This window comes from Neolamprologus multifasciatus, chromosome 7, assembly GCF_963576455.1.
Source record: "Neolamprologus multifasciatus chromosome 7, fNeoMul1.2, whole genome shotgun sequence".
Classification (NCBI taxonomy): domain Eukaryota; kingdom Metazoa; phylum Chordata; class Actinopteri; order Cichliformes; family Cichlidae; genus Neolamprologus; species Neolamprologus multifasciatus.
In genome coordinates, this window is record NC_140445.1 from 46,172,399 (window position 1) to 46,186,509 (window position 14,111).

General features: G+C 40.4%; 1 protein-coding gene across 1 annotated transcript in view; it reads right to left on the bottom strand.

Annotated features, from left to right (window-relative positions):
- The window catches only part of map1ab (microtubule-associated protein 1Ab), an 83,787-nt gene extending 78,155 nt beyond the window's left edge, over positions 1 to 5,632 (bottom strand). Inside the window, exon 1 of the mRNA XM_085168937.1 lies at positions 5,312 to 5,632. Within this exon, the coding sequence (XP_085025063.1) occupies positions 5,312 to 5,576 (265 nt within the window). The 5' untranslated portion in view covers positions 5,577 to 5,632. The remainder of the gene's footprint in view (positions 1 to 5,311) is intronic.
- Positions 5,633 to 14,111: the final 8,479 nt, after the last annotated feature.

Sequence of the window (14,111 nt, forward strand, 5' to 3'; positions counted from 1 at the left end):
AAAAGGCACGCTTCAACAGACAATAGATATCAAGAAGGTACTGCATTATTATTAGATAATCGGGGCAGTTTTCTCTCTCTCTCTCTCTCTCTCTCTCTCTCTCAAAGGGAACTTATGTCAGATCTCATCCAGCAGGACGGAAACCAATGCACATGCCTCTCTCATCTCACCCACTTCTGGATTCCTTTACTCACAGCAAGAAACTAGATTTTCATTTTTTTTTCCAAATCCATACCCCTCTGCTTAAATGCCCTTAACAGAGTAGAAAATGTTCCATGACTACAGACTGCAGTCTGTGCACAGAGATGCTGTATCACTCTCTTACTGTTCTGTTATTAATGCTTTTAGCATTCACTGCCAAGTGTCTTTCTTTGCACTACCAGATGCATAAAAATGATAAGCTTCTAGAGGCACAATATTACATTTTCATCACAATCCCCATGACAACATAACTGTTGGCATCGAGAGAAGACTAAAAGAAAGGGCAAATTATGATAATAACAAAGGCCTTCTTATTTTTGATCAACCCATCATAGAGGATGACATCTGTCAGCAAGTTAATAGAGTCAACATTTCAAACACTGTAATTAGTCTCACACATTAATGGCTGTTTATAGGCAAGAAAGGATTCATCAGTTTCTGCATATGCTTGCGTGAGGAGTTCCAGTCGAGTACATTTTTAGGCGTTTCTAAAGAAACCTCCTTTGTGTCTGTGCAAAAAACAGATGTCTGGATATGATGCTGCAAAAGGAATACAATCTCTGGTACTGGAAGCTTTCTGGGTTTGGCTTCAGTTTGTAGTTCACTTTTAGTTTGTATTTTACTGATCAGCCAGCTAACGTCTCGGCACTCCACCCTCTCTTCCAGTGTGAAGAGTTGCTGCTTGTATATCACAATAGATTTGATATTTTTGGGTTTTGGTTTCCCCACAACTTTGTAACAATAAAATAAATCATTAATTTAAAAACCTTATAAATATTTACTTATTTACATATCTATAAAAAGTAATTCGTTAACTGAACCCATTCACAAGTTCAAATAAGTCACCTAAACTAATGAGAAGCCTGGTTGGATTGACTTTATACATGCAGAAGAAAACCTCTGACTTCTGGTTGTCGGCATCTGCTCAAAGTGAGTCTCTCAGATCTGCATTTTGACAGCTCAGCTGTGGAGCTTCTCATACACTGCATCGAACACAGTCCACGTTAATTTCAAATAAATTACTTATTTTTAAAAACGGACAATGCTCTTCATCACATGGATTGTAAGTTAATCGTACGTGTAGTTCCTAATCTTACTGTCTGTAAGGTCTTCTTGTGAAACCTCTCCAAGTAAGGCATAGTTTTCATTCCCATGTTTAATGAGTGGCATTAAAATATCCTTAATGAGGCTAAAATTATGAATTAAACAGTTCAGCACACCACAAGAAATGTGAAATATAAAACAAAGTCATTTGGTTTAGTCTTGTCAATGTGCAGAGTCAGTAGTGGGTTTATGAAAAATTCATGTTCATCTGAATAAGACCTTAAGCAGAGCACGGCCAGTAAAGCTGGCCAACAACCACCCTGTGTACTCTGGGAATGTCCCTATAATACAGTGTTTGGAGCTGCAGCAGGACAGGAGAATGGGAAGGTTGTTAAAGGCTAATAATAGCATAAAAACAACATATAGTTTTTGAATGAGTCATTTACTACACTATGTGTAGAATATTTCCTCTTTCCCCACTTTGAGATACGGAGAAAGGATTATAACTGCTTAATGCTGCAGGCTGCCTACAGGTAGGCTTTATAGCAAAGTTTTTCAATAGTGTCTAAGTTAATCAAATCCAAAATATGAACTTGCAGTTTTTTTCCAGCTCGCGGCACATTTGAAGAAGAAATTATAGAAATGAAAGGATTAAAACAGAAAAGTCGGGCACTGATTCTGATGTAATAATCATCAAGCTGAGCGAGTGGTCAGCTTGTGTTCAATAACAAATACAAGTATGAAAGAGGTTTCATGAACTACTGAAAGCCTTAATACTTCACTATCACAGGATATATAATTTTTTTAAAAAGCCAGCCTCAGTGGTAACTTTCAAAGCACCCATGGGCAGACTGGGGGCCAATAACCATCACAATCATACCTAACTAAACACCCCCGCTAAACATTATATTAATAAATCTTACAGTAAATGGCAGTAATGAGTCTGTACTACTGTTGATTTTAAAAAAAAAGGCACTACACTTGTCATGACCCTCTGAAACAAACTGTAGATTAAGTATATAGGTGTATGCATTAGTCTATATGTATAACAGAATTTGCATGTAAGAAAATGAGTTAGATCTAGGTGATTGTAAAGGCTTATATGACATTTACACTAAGTGGATTGTTTTATCTAAGCAATCTTTTAATTTTTAACATCAGAAGGAGCCAGATACCCTGTAATCTGTAAAAGGGTGAATTTGGTCAATAGCCTCAACCCCAACTGGTGGTGACAGATGGCTGCCCCTCCCTGAGCCTGGTTGTGTTGGAGGTTTCTTCATGTTAAAAGTGAGTTTTTCTTTGCCACTCCTGCCAAGTGACCCCAACAATCAGACAACTCTTGTAGTTTTCTGATTGTCGGGGTTTTCTCTTTTTTATTGTAAGATCTTTATCATACAATACGAAGCGCCTTGAGGTGACTTTTGTTTTGATTTGATGCTACATAAATAAAATTGAATTGATTAGTAAAATAATCCAGTATGTCTGCTGCATTAATGGAGTTTTAGAAAAATGCTTTATCTATATCTATATATATTCCTCAGGAAAAATGTTGCCCATCCTTGTTTTAAAGCACAAATGTCACTTGCTACATGAGCACCATGTTTGCTGATAATATAAATCATAAATGACCAAAGTACTCAGGGGGGGAAATGGCATAAATGTGACATTTGTCAATAGTAGGGAGATGTAGATCTCAGTCATTCAGATTTCAGTCAACTGATTTCGCTGTCTTACCTCTCCCAATAATCCTAACTACAGTGGTTACTGTATATATAAAAACAAGTTTTTTCCATCATGGCTGGTCAGTGTGTTTTCTCCAATAGTTTGGACCAGATCCATATCCCCTGAGATCCCTATCGGTGGAAGACTGTTTACCTCAGCTGTCATTGCTGCATGAGAAGCATTCGCATCTGTTCACATCATTCTGGAAAAGGCTGTAAAATTTTGTGAAAAGAGTCCAGGTATGGAGTCAAAGAAGCTCCCTTCTGACTGATGACAACGATACTGAGGTGAGCTGTTAAGGATATCCTGAACTTTTCTGTCAGTAAGCGCAGCTGCTGTTAGCTGCTGTTAGCCAGTGTAAGTGAAAGTACCTTTGAAGCAAATGTAACTCATATGTTTGTGAGAATGTAATCAAACTCAGAGGGAAAATGTGATTTTTGAGGCAAATAAACCTAACATTAATTGGTATATTGTTAGTTCATAACCTGCTGTTGTTGTTGTTTACTCAGCTCTTGTTTTGTCAGCTGTCTGGAGAGGGGCAAATCTATCTCCCTTTGCATTTTTGCTTCTTTGATGAAGGGAACTCCTTTGATGATAAAACAGGTATGATGCTTCATATCTTAAATTCTGAAGGTGCAGACAGGAATTGAAATATCCCTCCACATGGGAATTTCTACAAACTGCAAACCCACTCCTCTGCATTTTAAATGGGTTCAGTGTAAGTTCATTGAAACACATCAATTTGTTGGAAGACATAATCATATACTACTCAATGTATATTTGTCAGTGTAATGTCCTTTTTCTATTAAATCACCATAAAAACATAAACCGGCTGTAACTTTAAGATCATTTAACTGTTTTTCTCATTATTTTCGTTCGATCTTTTTTAGTTATAGTTTAAAAAAAAAAAAAAAAAAAAAAAGAAACTTAAGGATGTAATAGTTTTTCAGTTCCTAACTTTTATTTTTCTTTAGAAAGGTGCCAAGTGCACTATGCACTTGCAAAACTAACCTAATAAAATGAGAATATAAAAGAACTTGTCATTATTTTTATTTTTTAGTGTTTTTCACATCAAATTCATTATCAGAACCTGTCTGATGAGGTTTTCAAGTTAACTGCCTTCATAAAGATCAGCACTGCAATGCCAGTTTCTCATTATATTCTGACCTTTTGTATAAGCATCAGCCTGTTGTTTCAAAAGACTTGGGGCACGTCATGTCAACCAAAGGATTAACCAAAATGTGGCCATTTAATCAGCAATGAAATGAACCATCAGCTGTAGCAAAATGAAGATTCTGGCCTTTTGTTTTGATGAAATTACAACACTGCAGTGAGGGTGACTTGTTGCAGGCCTACACAGGGACCCTGCAGCTGAGGTGTAATGTGAGTCGACAGCAGGTCTTTTACTTTGAGTCATGCTTAAAACACCGACCTGGGAAAATCGATGCAGTAATGAGCTAAGTGGGTGTGACACCGAGCTTGTGATCACAAGAGGAGGTCAGACGGGACACACAGGGGTTGATATGGCGTTGCAACGGGAACAGCTTAGATTGGCAACGGTGGCGCAGAAAATAGCTGACAGGCGTGCTTCCGAAACATCTTTCACACAACAAAGCATTTACTCTCTAAACTTCAGACAGCCCTCAGTGACGGGAACGACTGCAAGCTGCTGCAGTTCCACAGGAGAAGGAAGAGGAGGAGGGTTTCAACTCAGAGCAGCGCTGAGATATTCAGCCGAGTAATGATGGCAAAATAATCAGTCCAGCAGGAAACTGAAAACTCTTCCCTCATTGTGTCTGGGAAACAGTTGTGTTCTTGTTGCTGGGCAAAGCCTACAAAGTTTGTGTGTTTACTGATTTGATTTGACTTGACATCACGGCAACAAAGAAGGAAAAAAAAAACACTATAGTGACACTCCACCAAGCACAAAAACACACTCTGATGCCTGAAAATACAAACTGTTTTATTTTCTTTTTAACTAAAGACTTCCTGTGCAGATTGTGATCTGCTGACATGCTGATTTATGTCTCTTTATCTGGTAATTGGTGAGTGTTTGTAGGTGTTTAGTGCAGTATTTGGAGCTCCAAGAGAGATTTTGGCCAAACTACTGCACTATTAAATTCCATTCTGCCTCTATGAGTCTGCAGTTTCTTACAGCAACACTCTGTGGGTAAGGAAAATGCGTAGTGTCCCATGGTGCAATGCTGCAGTAACGGCTTCTGCCTATGGATACTATCCCATCATTGCGTCAAAACACGTCTCTCCTGTTGCTGTTCCATGTTTGCTGCACACTGAATCACGGAAGACACACGGGTAATAAAGCGGATGGACGTCCGTCACTCACCCCGCTCTATCTGCGCTCTGGCGGTGTCCAGCTGGTGCTCGGTGCCGATCTCCCCAATCACTATCAGCATGTAGTAGCTGCCCCGGTTGAACGGCACCCCTCGCCGGCGTCTCCCCGCGCCTCTGCGGTGCCCTAATCGCCCCTCGCACCCCGGCAGCGGCGCGCTGAAGTCCTCGTCTTCCTCCACCGCCGGGAGCGCACCTCGCACGGGGATCTCCATGGCAACAACCCCCGGAGCCGACGCCGGGGCTGACTCCATCGCCATGACAACTACCGGTGTGAACGAGGGGAAGAGCCTGGTAGGGTGGGGGCGGGAGTGTAGGATGAGGATGGAGGACGCTGAGAGGTGAGGAAGGGGAGGGAGGTGAAGACAGGTGATAGCAAACGGGCCAGAAATCCAAAAGAAATTTCCGCCTAGACTTTCAAAATAAGAGCGCTTTCGTGAAAGTGTTGTATTTATGCTGTTTTTATACATTTAGTAAGCCGGATCCAATCCGTTATTTTAGTTTTGTTACATTTGCGATGTTTTACTTATAAATCATATAAAATTATATTCAAAGTGCGATATGTGGGGGAGGGGGGGGGGGGAACAAATCCGAGTGACCCACAGTGGTCACTCGGAAGTCTGAGCTGCTGTCAGTGTAATGTTTATCAATTCTGCAAGTCTCAATTTAATTTTATTTATACAGCACCAAATCACAACAACAGTCGCCTCAAGGCGCTTTATGTTGTAAGGTAGACCCTACAATAATACATAAACTTGAACTATGAACTTGAACTAACGGCAGATGAAAAAGAGCAGATGATTCTCTGCTACAGAGTTACGGTGAAGGAAATAATAATTTGATGATTATGATGATTATTATGATTATTATGAATTTTCTCACCCTCAAAGAAATGAACAGTCTACAATGTTAGATTCATTTTAATAGAGGGAGACAAAGTATCAATCAAAAAAAATTCTCATTAAATAAAAGGTATTAACTGATTTGTGTGTCACTGAGTGAAATAAGTATTCCTTCCCCTACAATCCAACCAGAAGTCTGGCTCCCACAGATTGTAAACCTTATATCACATGGGCACACACCCAATCAATTAATCACAGATATATTACACTAAATTGATTTAAAATCTTGAAGCACCTGCAAGGTCCCACTGTTCAAGCAAGCAGCAGTACAGGTCCATCTTAAATCTACCAGTAAGTGCTAAATGATTCAGTGAAGGCTTGGGAGAAAGTGCTGTGGAGGAAAAAAAAAAAGTATAAATTGAGTTATTTTGCATAAACTAGACCCACAATGATTGGAGAAGACAAATGCTTAGTGTTGTAAAGGCTCACCTTTCAGCACATTCACTTCACTGGATGCACCTTGTTTCTTTTCCTCACCTTTGATTGGGTGTGGTGCTTTCCCTTAATTGCACTCACCTGCCACTCGTTATAAAAGGACTGCGCTCACCTACAGCTCACTCTTTCTTCACTCCCACATGGGGCGGCAGCTGAGGTCAGTTTCTGTATTATTTTGAGTTACTTAAAATCACACTATTTTCTTTCAGAGATAGCAGTCCATGTGTGTCTTTCTATTGCTCATTATTCAATAAAATGAAAACCCTGCAAGTGATTGCTGACTGTTCATTCTCATCCTGACCGGATGAGCCCCTGATGGTAACAATCTCCAACCTCCTCTGAACCTTCCTCCAAAACACTTAGTATGACCAAAGCTTTCAGTTACCAAGAAACTTAAATTTAAAGTTTCTAAAAATAGGAGTGAGCCAAAATCCCTCATGAGATGTGTACAAACCTGGTGGACTAACTACAAGAAACATCTCACTGCTGTGCTTGCCAAAAATGATTTCACCACCAAGTCATATTTTCACTCCGTTACATGCAAATCAGTTTTTATGTAATGTGCTTCTTCTGGCTCTTTAGTAATATTGTGTCTCTCACCATTAAAATAAAGCTACCATAAAAATCTGACAATGATCATTTCTTTGTGTGGTGGCGCGAATGAGGGATAACCAGGGACTGTGACAAAGGCTACGTTCACACTGCAGGTCTTAATGCTTAATTCCGATGTTTGTTTGTTTTTTTGACCCTATGCGACCCATATCCGATCATGGTATGACAGTGTGAACGGCACAAATCCGATATTTTCAAATCCGAGCTGGGTCACTTTCGTATGTGGTAGCTACTGAATCCGTTACATATCCGATGTTTTAGAAAGCGACTGCTGTTTGAACGGTCATGTCATATTAAATTCGTCTTTTACGTCACTGACACAAGACAGACGCTAATTATCAGCTCCGGAGAAGACATCGCAAACGCTTCCTGGCCAATAAGTGTAGATGTTAGTGAAACTGTTGGGAAGACAACGTTGGGGAAACGTGAACATTTTATTTGAACATTTTATTTGAACTGTATAATCTGCAGATTCTGACAGAAATCTGCAACTTTCCTTTGAAGCACCGCTCCTCTAAAACAGCAATAAGGATAATTATTAGGTTATCTACATTATGTAAATAACAAAACTTAAAGCAAAAATTGGGAAACGTAAAGTCCTAAGTCTTAAGAGCCATCAGTCAAACAATATTGTTTGCTCTGGGTGTACAGAGCGCGTTTTGTGTGAAGTCTTCTTTTGCGCATGCGGCCCGCTTCGAGCGTTCACACTAGAGCGCGTTTGCTGTCGTATTTTATTTGTAGTGTGAACAAGCAGACAAAAAAACAAAACAAAAAAAAAACAAAAGAAAACGGATTTGATCAAAAAATCGGAATTGAGCATTAACACCTGCAGTGTGAACGTAGCCTAAGGGATGTTGACAACGCAACCTGGGGAGAGAGTTACACCCCAGGAAAGATTTTTTTATAGCCAATGTAGATATTACACTAGCTACCAAAGCCCACAGGCTCGTTATTAACAGCAGAGGTGAGGCAGATCAGTTTTACAAATCAAAATTAACTACTAAAAGCATAGAACTGTAAGATCAGAGAAATTCTTAGGGTAGCAGGGCTGAGACTGCAAGACTGTTAATTAAAACACTTTATTAACAAACAGTGAATAAAACAGGCTCGCTACCACGGTGCTACCCTAGTAAAATAACTCAATAAAATAACTAAACAAAACGGTGGAGACCGACCACTTGAGGAGGCAACCAACAGAGAGCAGTGCCCAAGGGTGCCACCAATTACTCACCCGTGTAGTTCCACTGCAAACCTCACTGTCACTCACATTGAAATCTAAATGGTGCAATCTACCCATGCCCGGCGGTGTGTACACTCATGCATTGGGGAGGGGATTCCACCTCACGTGCCTAGCCCCTCAACAAGCGGCCGCACCTCCACTAAAGCAACAAAACAAAGCATAAAACGTTGAACAGATTAGTAAAAGATAAAACAAATACACCCTAAGTTACAGTTCTTTATAAAAGCATGATTAAAATGTATAAAACAATTCGGAGTAAAAGACCATAAAACCAGGAGTCAGGTGAGGCCAGTCCATAAACGTTTGTAAAATGACAACAGGCCACAACAAAACAGAGTAAAACTAAACAAGACAGCAGCAGTATGGAACAATCCTGTAACAAGAGAGGGAAACAGTCGTCAAGGTCCACTCTACTACACACAAACACAACACAAAAGTCCCACTGACCACTCTCTAAAGGGCAATACTCAAATGAGCAGCTTTCCTGAGGAGATCTGCAGTGCTTAGCTGCCTAACGCTCTCAGCCACCTTGGATGGGAAAAGACTGCCAAATGCCTCCACGTGGTTGTGAAGCACAGCTGTTTCTTATAAGGTTGCTAATTATTAGCTGGGAAGGTGTGGACGTTAGTGCTGCATTCGCGGACATTATGTAAAATCCTACCCCAAAATCTACTTCACTACATTTGTAAGTGTGCAATTTTACAGTCACCAGGGGATCAAACAATTACTTCCCCCGACTGTAAATCATATTGTAGAAGGTAACAGCAAGAATCAAAGATTAAAGATGTCTGTCTTTGTGGCATCAGTCTGTTAGAGAAAGTGCTCTACAGTAAGTGGTGAAGAGGATGGTCAGGATTATCCCTGATGGATAACAGTTTGTTCACAGCTCCAAATGTTTCCATTTTACAGCCAATCACAGAACCAGCCCTCCCAATCAGTTTTTTCAGTCTTTTGGTGTCACCAGCTTCAATGCTCATCAGACAAGAGCAAAGTGCCCTGTCTGCCACAACAGACTGACAGAAAATTCCCCGCATTTTGATTGAGAAGTTGAAGGATCTCAGCTTTCCTATGAAATAGTGCCCTGTGTTGGTTTCTTTGTACTCCTCCTACCCTGCACCTATACATCTAACTACTCCAGAGTATTTGTGTAGGTGGCATGGCCTAGACCCAGAGTTGTACTGGAAGTCTTAGATGAACAACAATGACGATTTCTGTAAATATTTGTAAAGTAAGGTGAGCTAATGACAGCCAATCACAAGTATTTGCCCTCAGTGTCAAAGTCACATCCACCACTCACTTTTCATGGACTGATTCTGTATATAGCACTTTTCTACTCTACCTGAGCACTCAAAGCACTTTATACAACTTACCTCATTCACCCATTCAAAGGGATTGAACGACAAACCTTCTGATTAGAATGTGACCTGCTCTACCTCCTGACCCATGCTTTCAAAACACCAAGATGCTAACACCAAAAACACATAGCTCCGAACTTCATAACACGACTTCACTAACCAGTGGATGTCATGTGACCATCTTCACTTTTTATACCATCTATGCAGCACTTACAACGGTTACACGTTTAATACAATATCAAAAGCATCGAGTGTGTCGTTCACAACATTAGTGTAGATTTTCTCCGGATAACCCTCTCCCCACCAGACACCTCCCTCCAATGGGAGCCTGACTCAGCAGAACACTGTGGCTCAACCAAGCCTCCAAATAAGATAACCTTTATTAGTCCCACTATACACAAATACTGACCCAGCCTTCCAGCTCCCCGTACTTCAGTCAGATTGAGCATCCATGAGAAGTATGAAGGTCCAGACTGGCAGCACACAAGTCACAAAGTCCTGGTGTCAGAAAGCACACGTTACCCACAATGTCCTGTATCCATGTCCCAACAGGTCAGAGCTTTTAACTGGCACAAAGGGGACCTTACACAGATGGGTTACGTGTAGCATGTTTATGCCCACATGTATCCTCTTACACTGTATGAATGTTCAATTAGGTTTGTTTTTTTTGTTTTGTTGTGGGTCTTTTTTTTTGGGCGGGGGGGGGGGGGGGGGTTAAAAGCAAAACTCTAGGCTCTAGGCAAGTGAGAGTTATAGAGGTAAAGCCTGATCAGACTGCTCTAAACATCAGTCAGGCACTAATTCTGCATCCCAGTCTTAACTCTGGATTCAGATGGTGTCTAGTAGAATGGATGCAGTGCAGAGGACTTATTCAAATAATCTGCAGAAAATTCAAGTTTCTTCAGACTTTAAATGTCTTTAGCACACAGTGAGCTGTCACTGATGAAGACACAAAAGAACGCAACATTAAAATGGGCTTCCTTCCTTCCTTCCTTCCTTCCTTCCTTCCTTCCTTCCTTCCTTCCTTCCTTCCTTCCTTTCTTTCTGCTCACACAAATGATCCTCATTCAGCTTTTTCCTGGTTGACCTTGAGCTTGGCACATTTTGGAGCGTAGCGGAGGGAATCTCAGCATAAACTGTCAGCACCACACTGAGAGGATAACACGAAGGTTTGCATCAACTACTGGCTTTTGTCTCCCTCTGCCTACAAACAACCTAATACATGGCAGGAGCTGGTGGTGACAGACTGAACATATATGACTGTTTATGCATTTTCATCTTTTTTGCTTTTGCTCAATAAGCATCTTTCGATGCCAGTCAGTGTTAAAAATAAAAGCAGCACTTGCGCTTCATCATGTTTGGTAAAGTTACTGGATATTACAGTTAGTTGTCTTTCCAGGAGCTCCAGTCAAAAAAGGCATAAATAAACTGTGTGTAGCATCCCACCCTGTGTGGATACCTCACCACAGGCTTTTGCTGCAAGTCTCTCTGACAGTGAGTCAGCACTTCTAACCACACAGCACCTAACCACAGCCATGCTTCCCTCTAGTGGTAAAACTACAGTCTTTTGTCTCACCACACTTTAGCAGATGATGTAATCCATGTGCAGTTGTATTATGTCAAGGCTGACTCACCTGAATGTACAGTGCTGGCTCTTTTTATAAACTGGAAAGCATTTCTTGGTGTATTTGTTTTTCTCCTCCGATGGAGGAGGAGAAACGCGTCTTTCTTTAAATAAATTGACAATTATTTTATTTACACTGACTTGCTGTTATTCACTTGGGTATCAGATATTCTGATCTGGTCAGTACTTCAGAAAAGTAGCAGAGAAGAACATTTTGATGCACAGTTAAGATTAAAGCAGCTAACGTATAGCAGGACTCTACCTCGCCATCTTTTGGACAAACTGTGTTTAAAAGCCATTGTTGTCAAACTGATGCTGAAACGCTGCATCTCTGTGACACAGCTGATTACTTTTTTATTCTACACACATCAACCTCAACCCCAGATTTATATGTGACTCAAATGTTGTGAAACAAGTTGCGAAAATATCAATTAAAGCTACATAAGAAGCCTTAAAAGTGCATTTAGTTAACTGTAAGTACATATATTTTAATAGTTGTGCAAATATTTTTTCTACCTTGGCTGAATTGACTCTTTTCATTGAGAGTACACTAGAATAGCTGCAGGATGTGCACAGCAGTTCCTAGTGGATTACTGTTTCCTTCCGCAGCTTTCACCTTGCGCTGCAGACGCTGATAAAGAGAATCTCTGTCTCCACCTTTAATAACATTAACAGTGCATGTCTGCTCGGGCAGCCATGCTGTCTGGTCCCATTGTCGATGGCTTTATTTGATGGAAAGTAGTTTCAGCTATTTTGAGCTCCAGATGGAGGCTGGAGAAAGCACACAGACAGGCAGGCAGATGGTCAAAGGAGAGCGGTCATGGTCTTAGCGCAGACTCTCCACAGACTGTCTGGGTCACTGCAGACCCAAACTGGTCATGTAGGTCTCCCTCTCCATCCACCGAGGAGGGGGATCTATTAAAGACCACTGTTGTCTACAGTATGTTGCATTTAGTTAAATGCGCTTGCTAAGGATTTTTTAAATTCAAACCGATTTTAATTTAAATAATCTTATATCTATTCATTAATTCCTGAAATCAATTTTTAAATATAAAAGTATTTTTCCGAGTATGAAAGAGGTAGCCACCCAGGAGTGAAGTAACCTGGCTGCACATGAACCATCATGGCTACTCCACTGAAGGTGCCACCAAGCCTTCACTGTCTCCAGTGAAAAGCTGGACAAAAGCAAAGGCATATGGAAGACGTGCAAAATGGAGCTGAAACACTGTGGAAATACCACAAATCTCAGAAGTAAATAAAAACCTAAATGAAAAGTGCATTATTTTAACTGCTTTAGGATCTGTTCTTAATTGAAAAATTATTATATATTTAATTTACAAGCCTTAAAGGGTTCTTTCTACAGCACATTTCCAAGATAAATGATCATAATTATAATATTTCTGGCTGAGTTAAAATTGAATTGAATCGAATAAAATTGTGAAAGAGAATTGAATTGGTTGTAGAAATCTGTGACAATACCCAGCCATGCTCTGAGGCATGAATGTGAACATGAGTGGTCATTTGCCTCTATGTGATGGTCCTGTGATTGACTGGTGACCTCTCCAAGGTGTACCCTGCCTCTCACCTTATCTCAGCTGCTGTTAGACAACTCAGTAAACAGTTTGAGAAATGGATGGATGCCGGTAACACCTCAGAACTCTGATTAAAGCATCCGATGTGATATCCCTGCAGCTCTAGTTTACTCATTACCCCTCAGCCATAAAAGGCTCATGGGTTATTGGCATGGACACCCAAGTTTGTGACTGCGAGAACTTGAGAATCAGACAATGCAGGAGTTTCAAATTGATGCCATAGGTTTAGCCACGAACATCTCTGATAAGTCTGAATCTGTGACCTCAACCTCAAAGTCAAGGTCAGAGGTCAAGCTTTCAGAAAATCTTCTGAATGAGATTGAGAACGAGTTTTCATATCAAAGGTGCATCTACTAGGAGGCTGAGGGGTAGCACTGGTGTCCACAATACAGATAAATATCTGTTACATATTGTAGCAACTAAGCATCAATATATCAACAACTTTCTTCCCCCAAATTTTTGATTTGCAGCACTAAGCAAAACATTATCTCTGTTCTATCATACTAGTTCAAATTGCTACCCAATTTAAAGGTATGTGACACTTAAGCTTTTAATAATATTCAAACTCATATTGATGCAGTATCATTGTCTTCACGTCACTGGTATTATGTTTCCTTTGCTCATGTCAGATGTTGGGCTAATGCTAATGTGAACCAGTTACTTTTTAGATAACATGTACTTTATTGCGTCCAGATGCAGGAAATTCTTGTTTATATCCACCATCCACCCTCCGTACATGTCCAAACCTTCTCAACTGTGTCTCCATATAACTCAATCGCTCTTATATACTCAGATCAAATCCTGTTGTACCTGGTCACTCCCAGTGCACGTCTTGAGATCTTCAACTCTACCACCTCCAGCTCAGCCTCCTGTGATTTTTTTAAAATCAGTGCCACCATCATGAAATCATTCCTCACAGCAGGCCTCATCAGTGTAGTGTATCTATTAACTTGACTCAAATTAGATCTAAAACTTGGGGGGGGGGGGAGGAGTAAATGTTCTGTAAAACTAAAAAAAGGAAAGTAAGGAAAACAG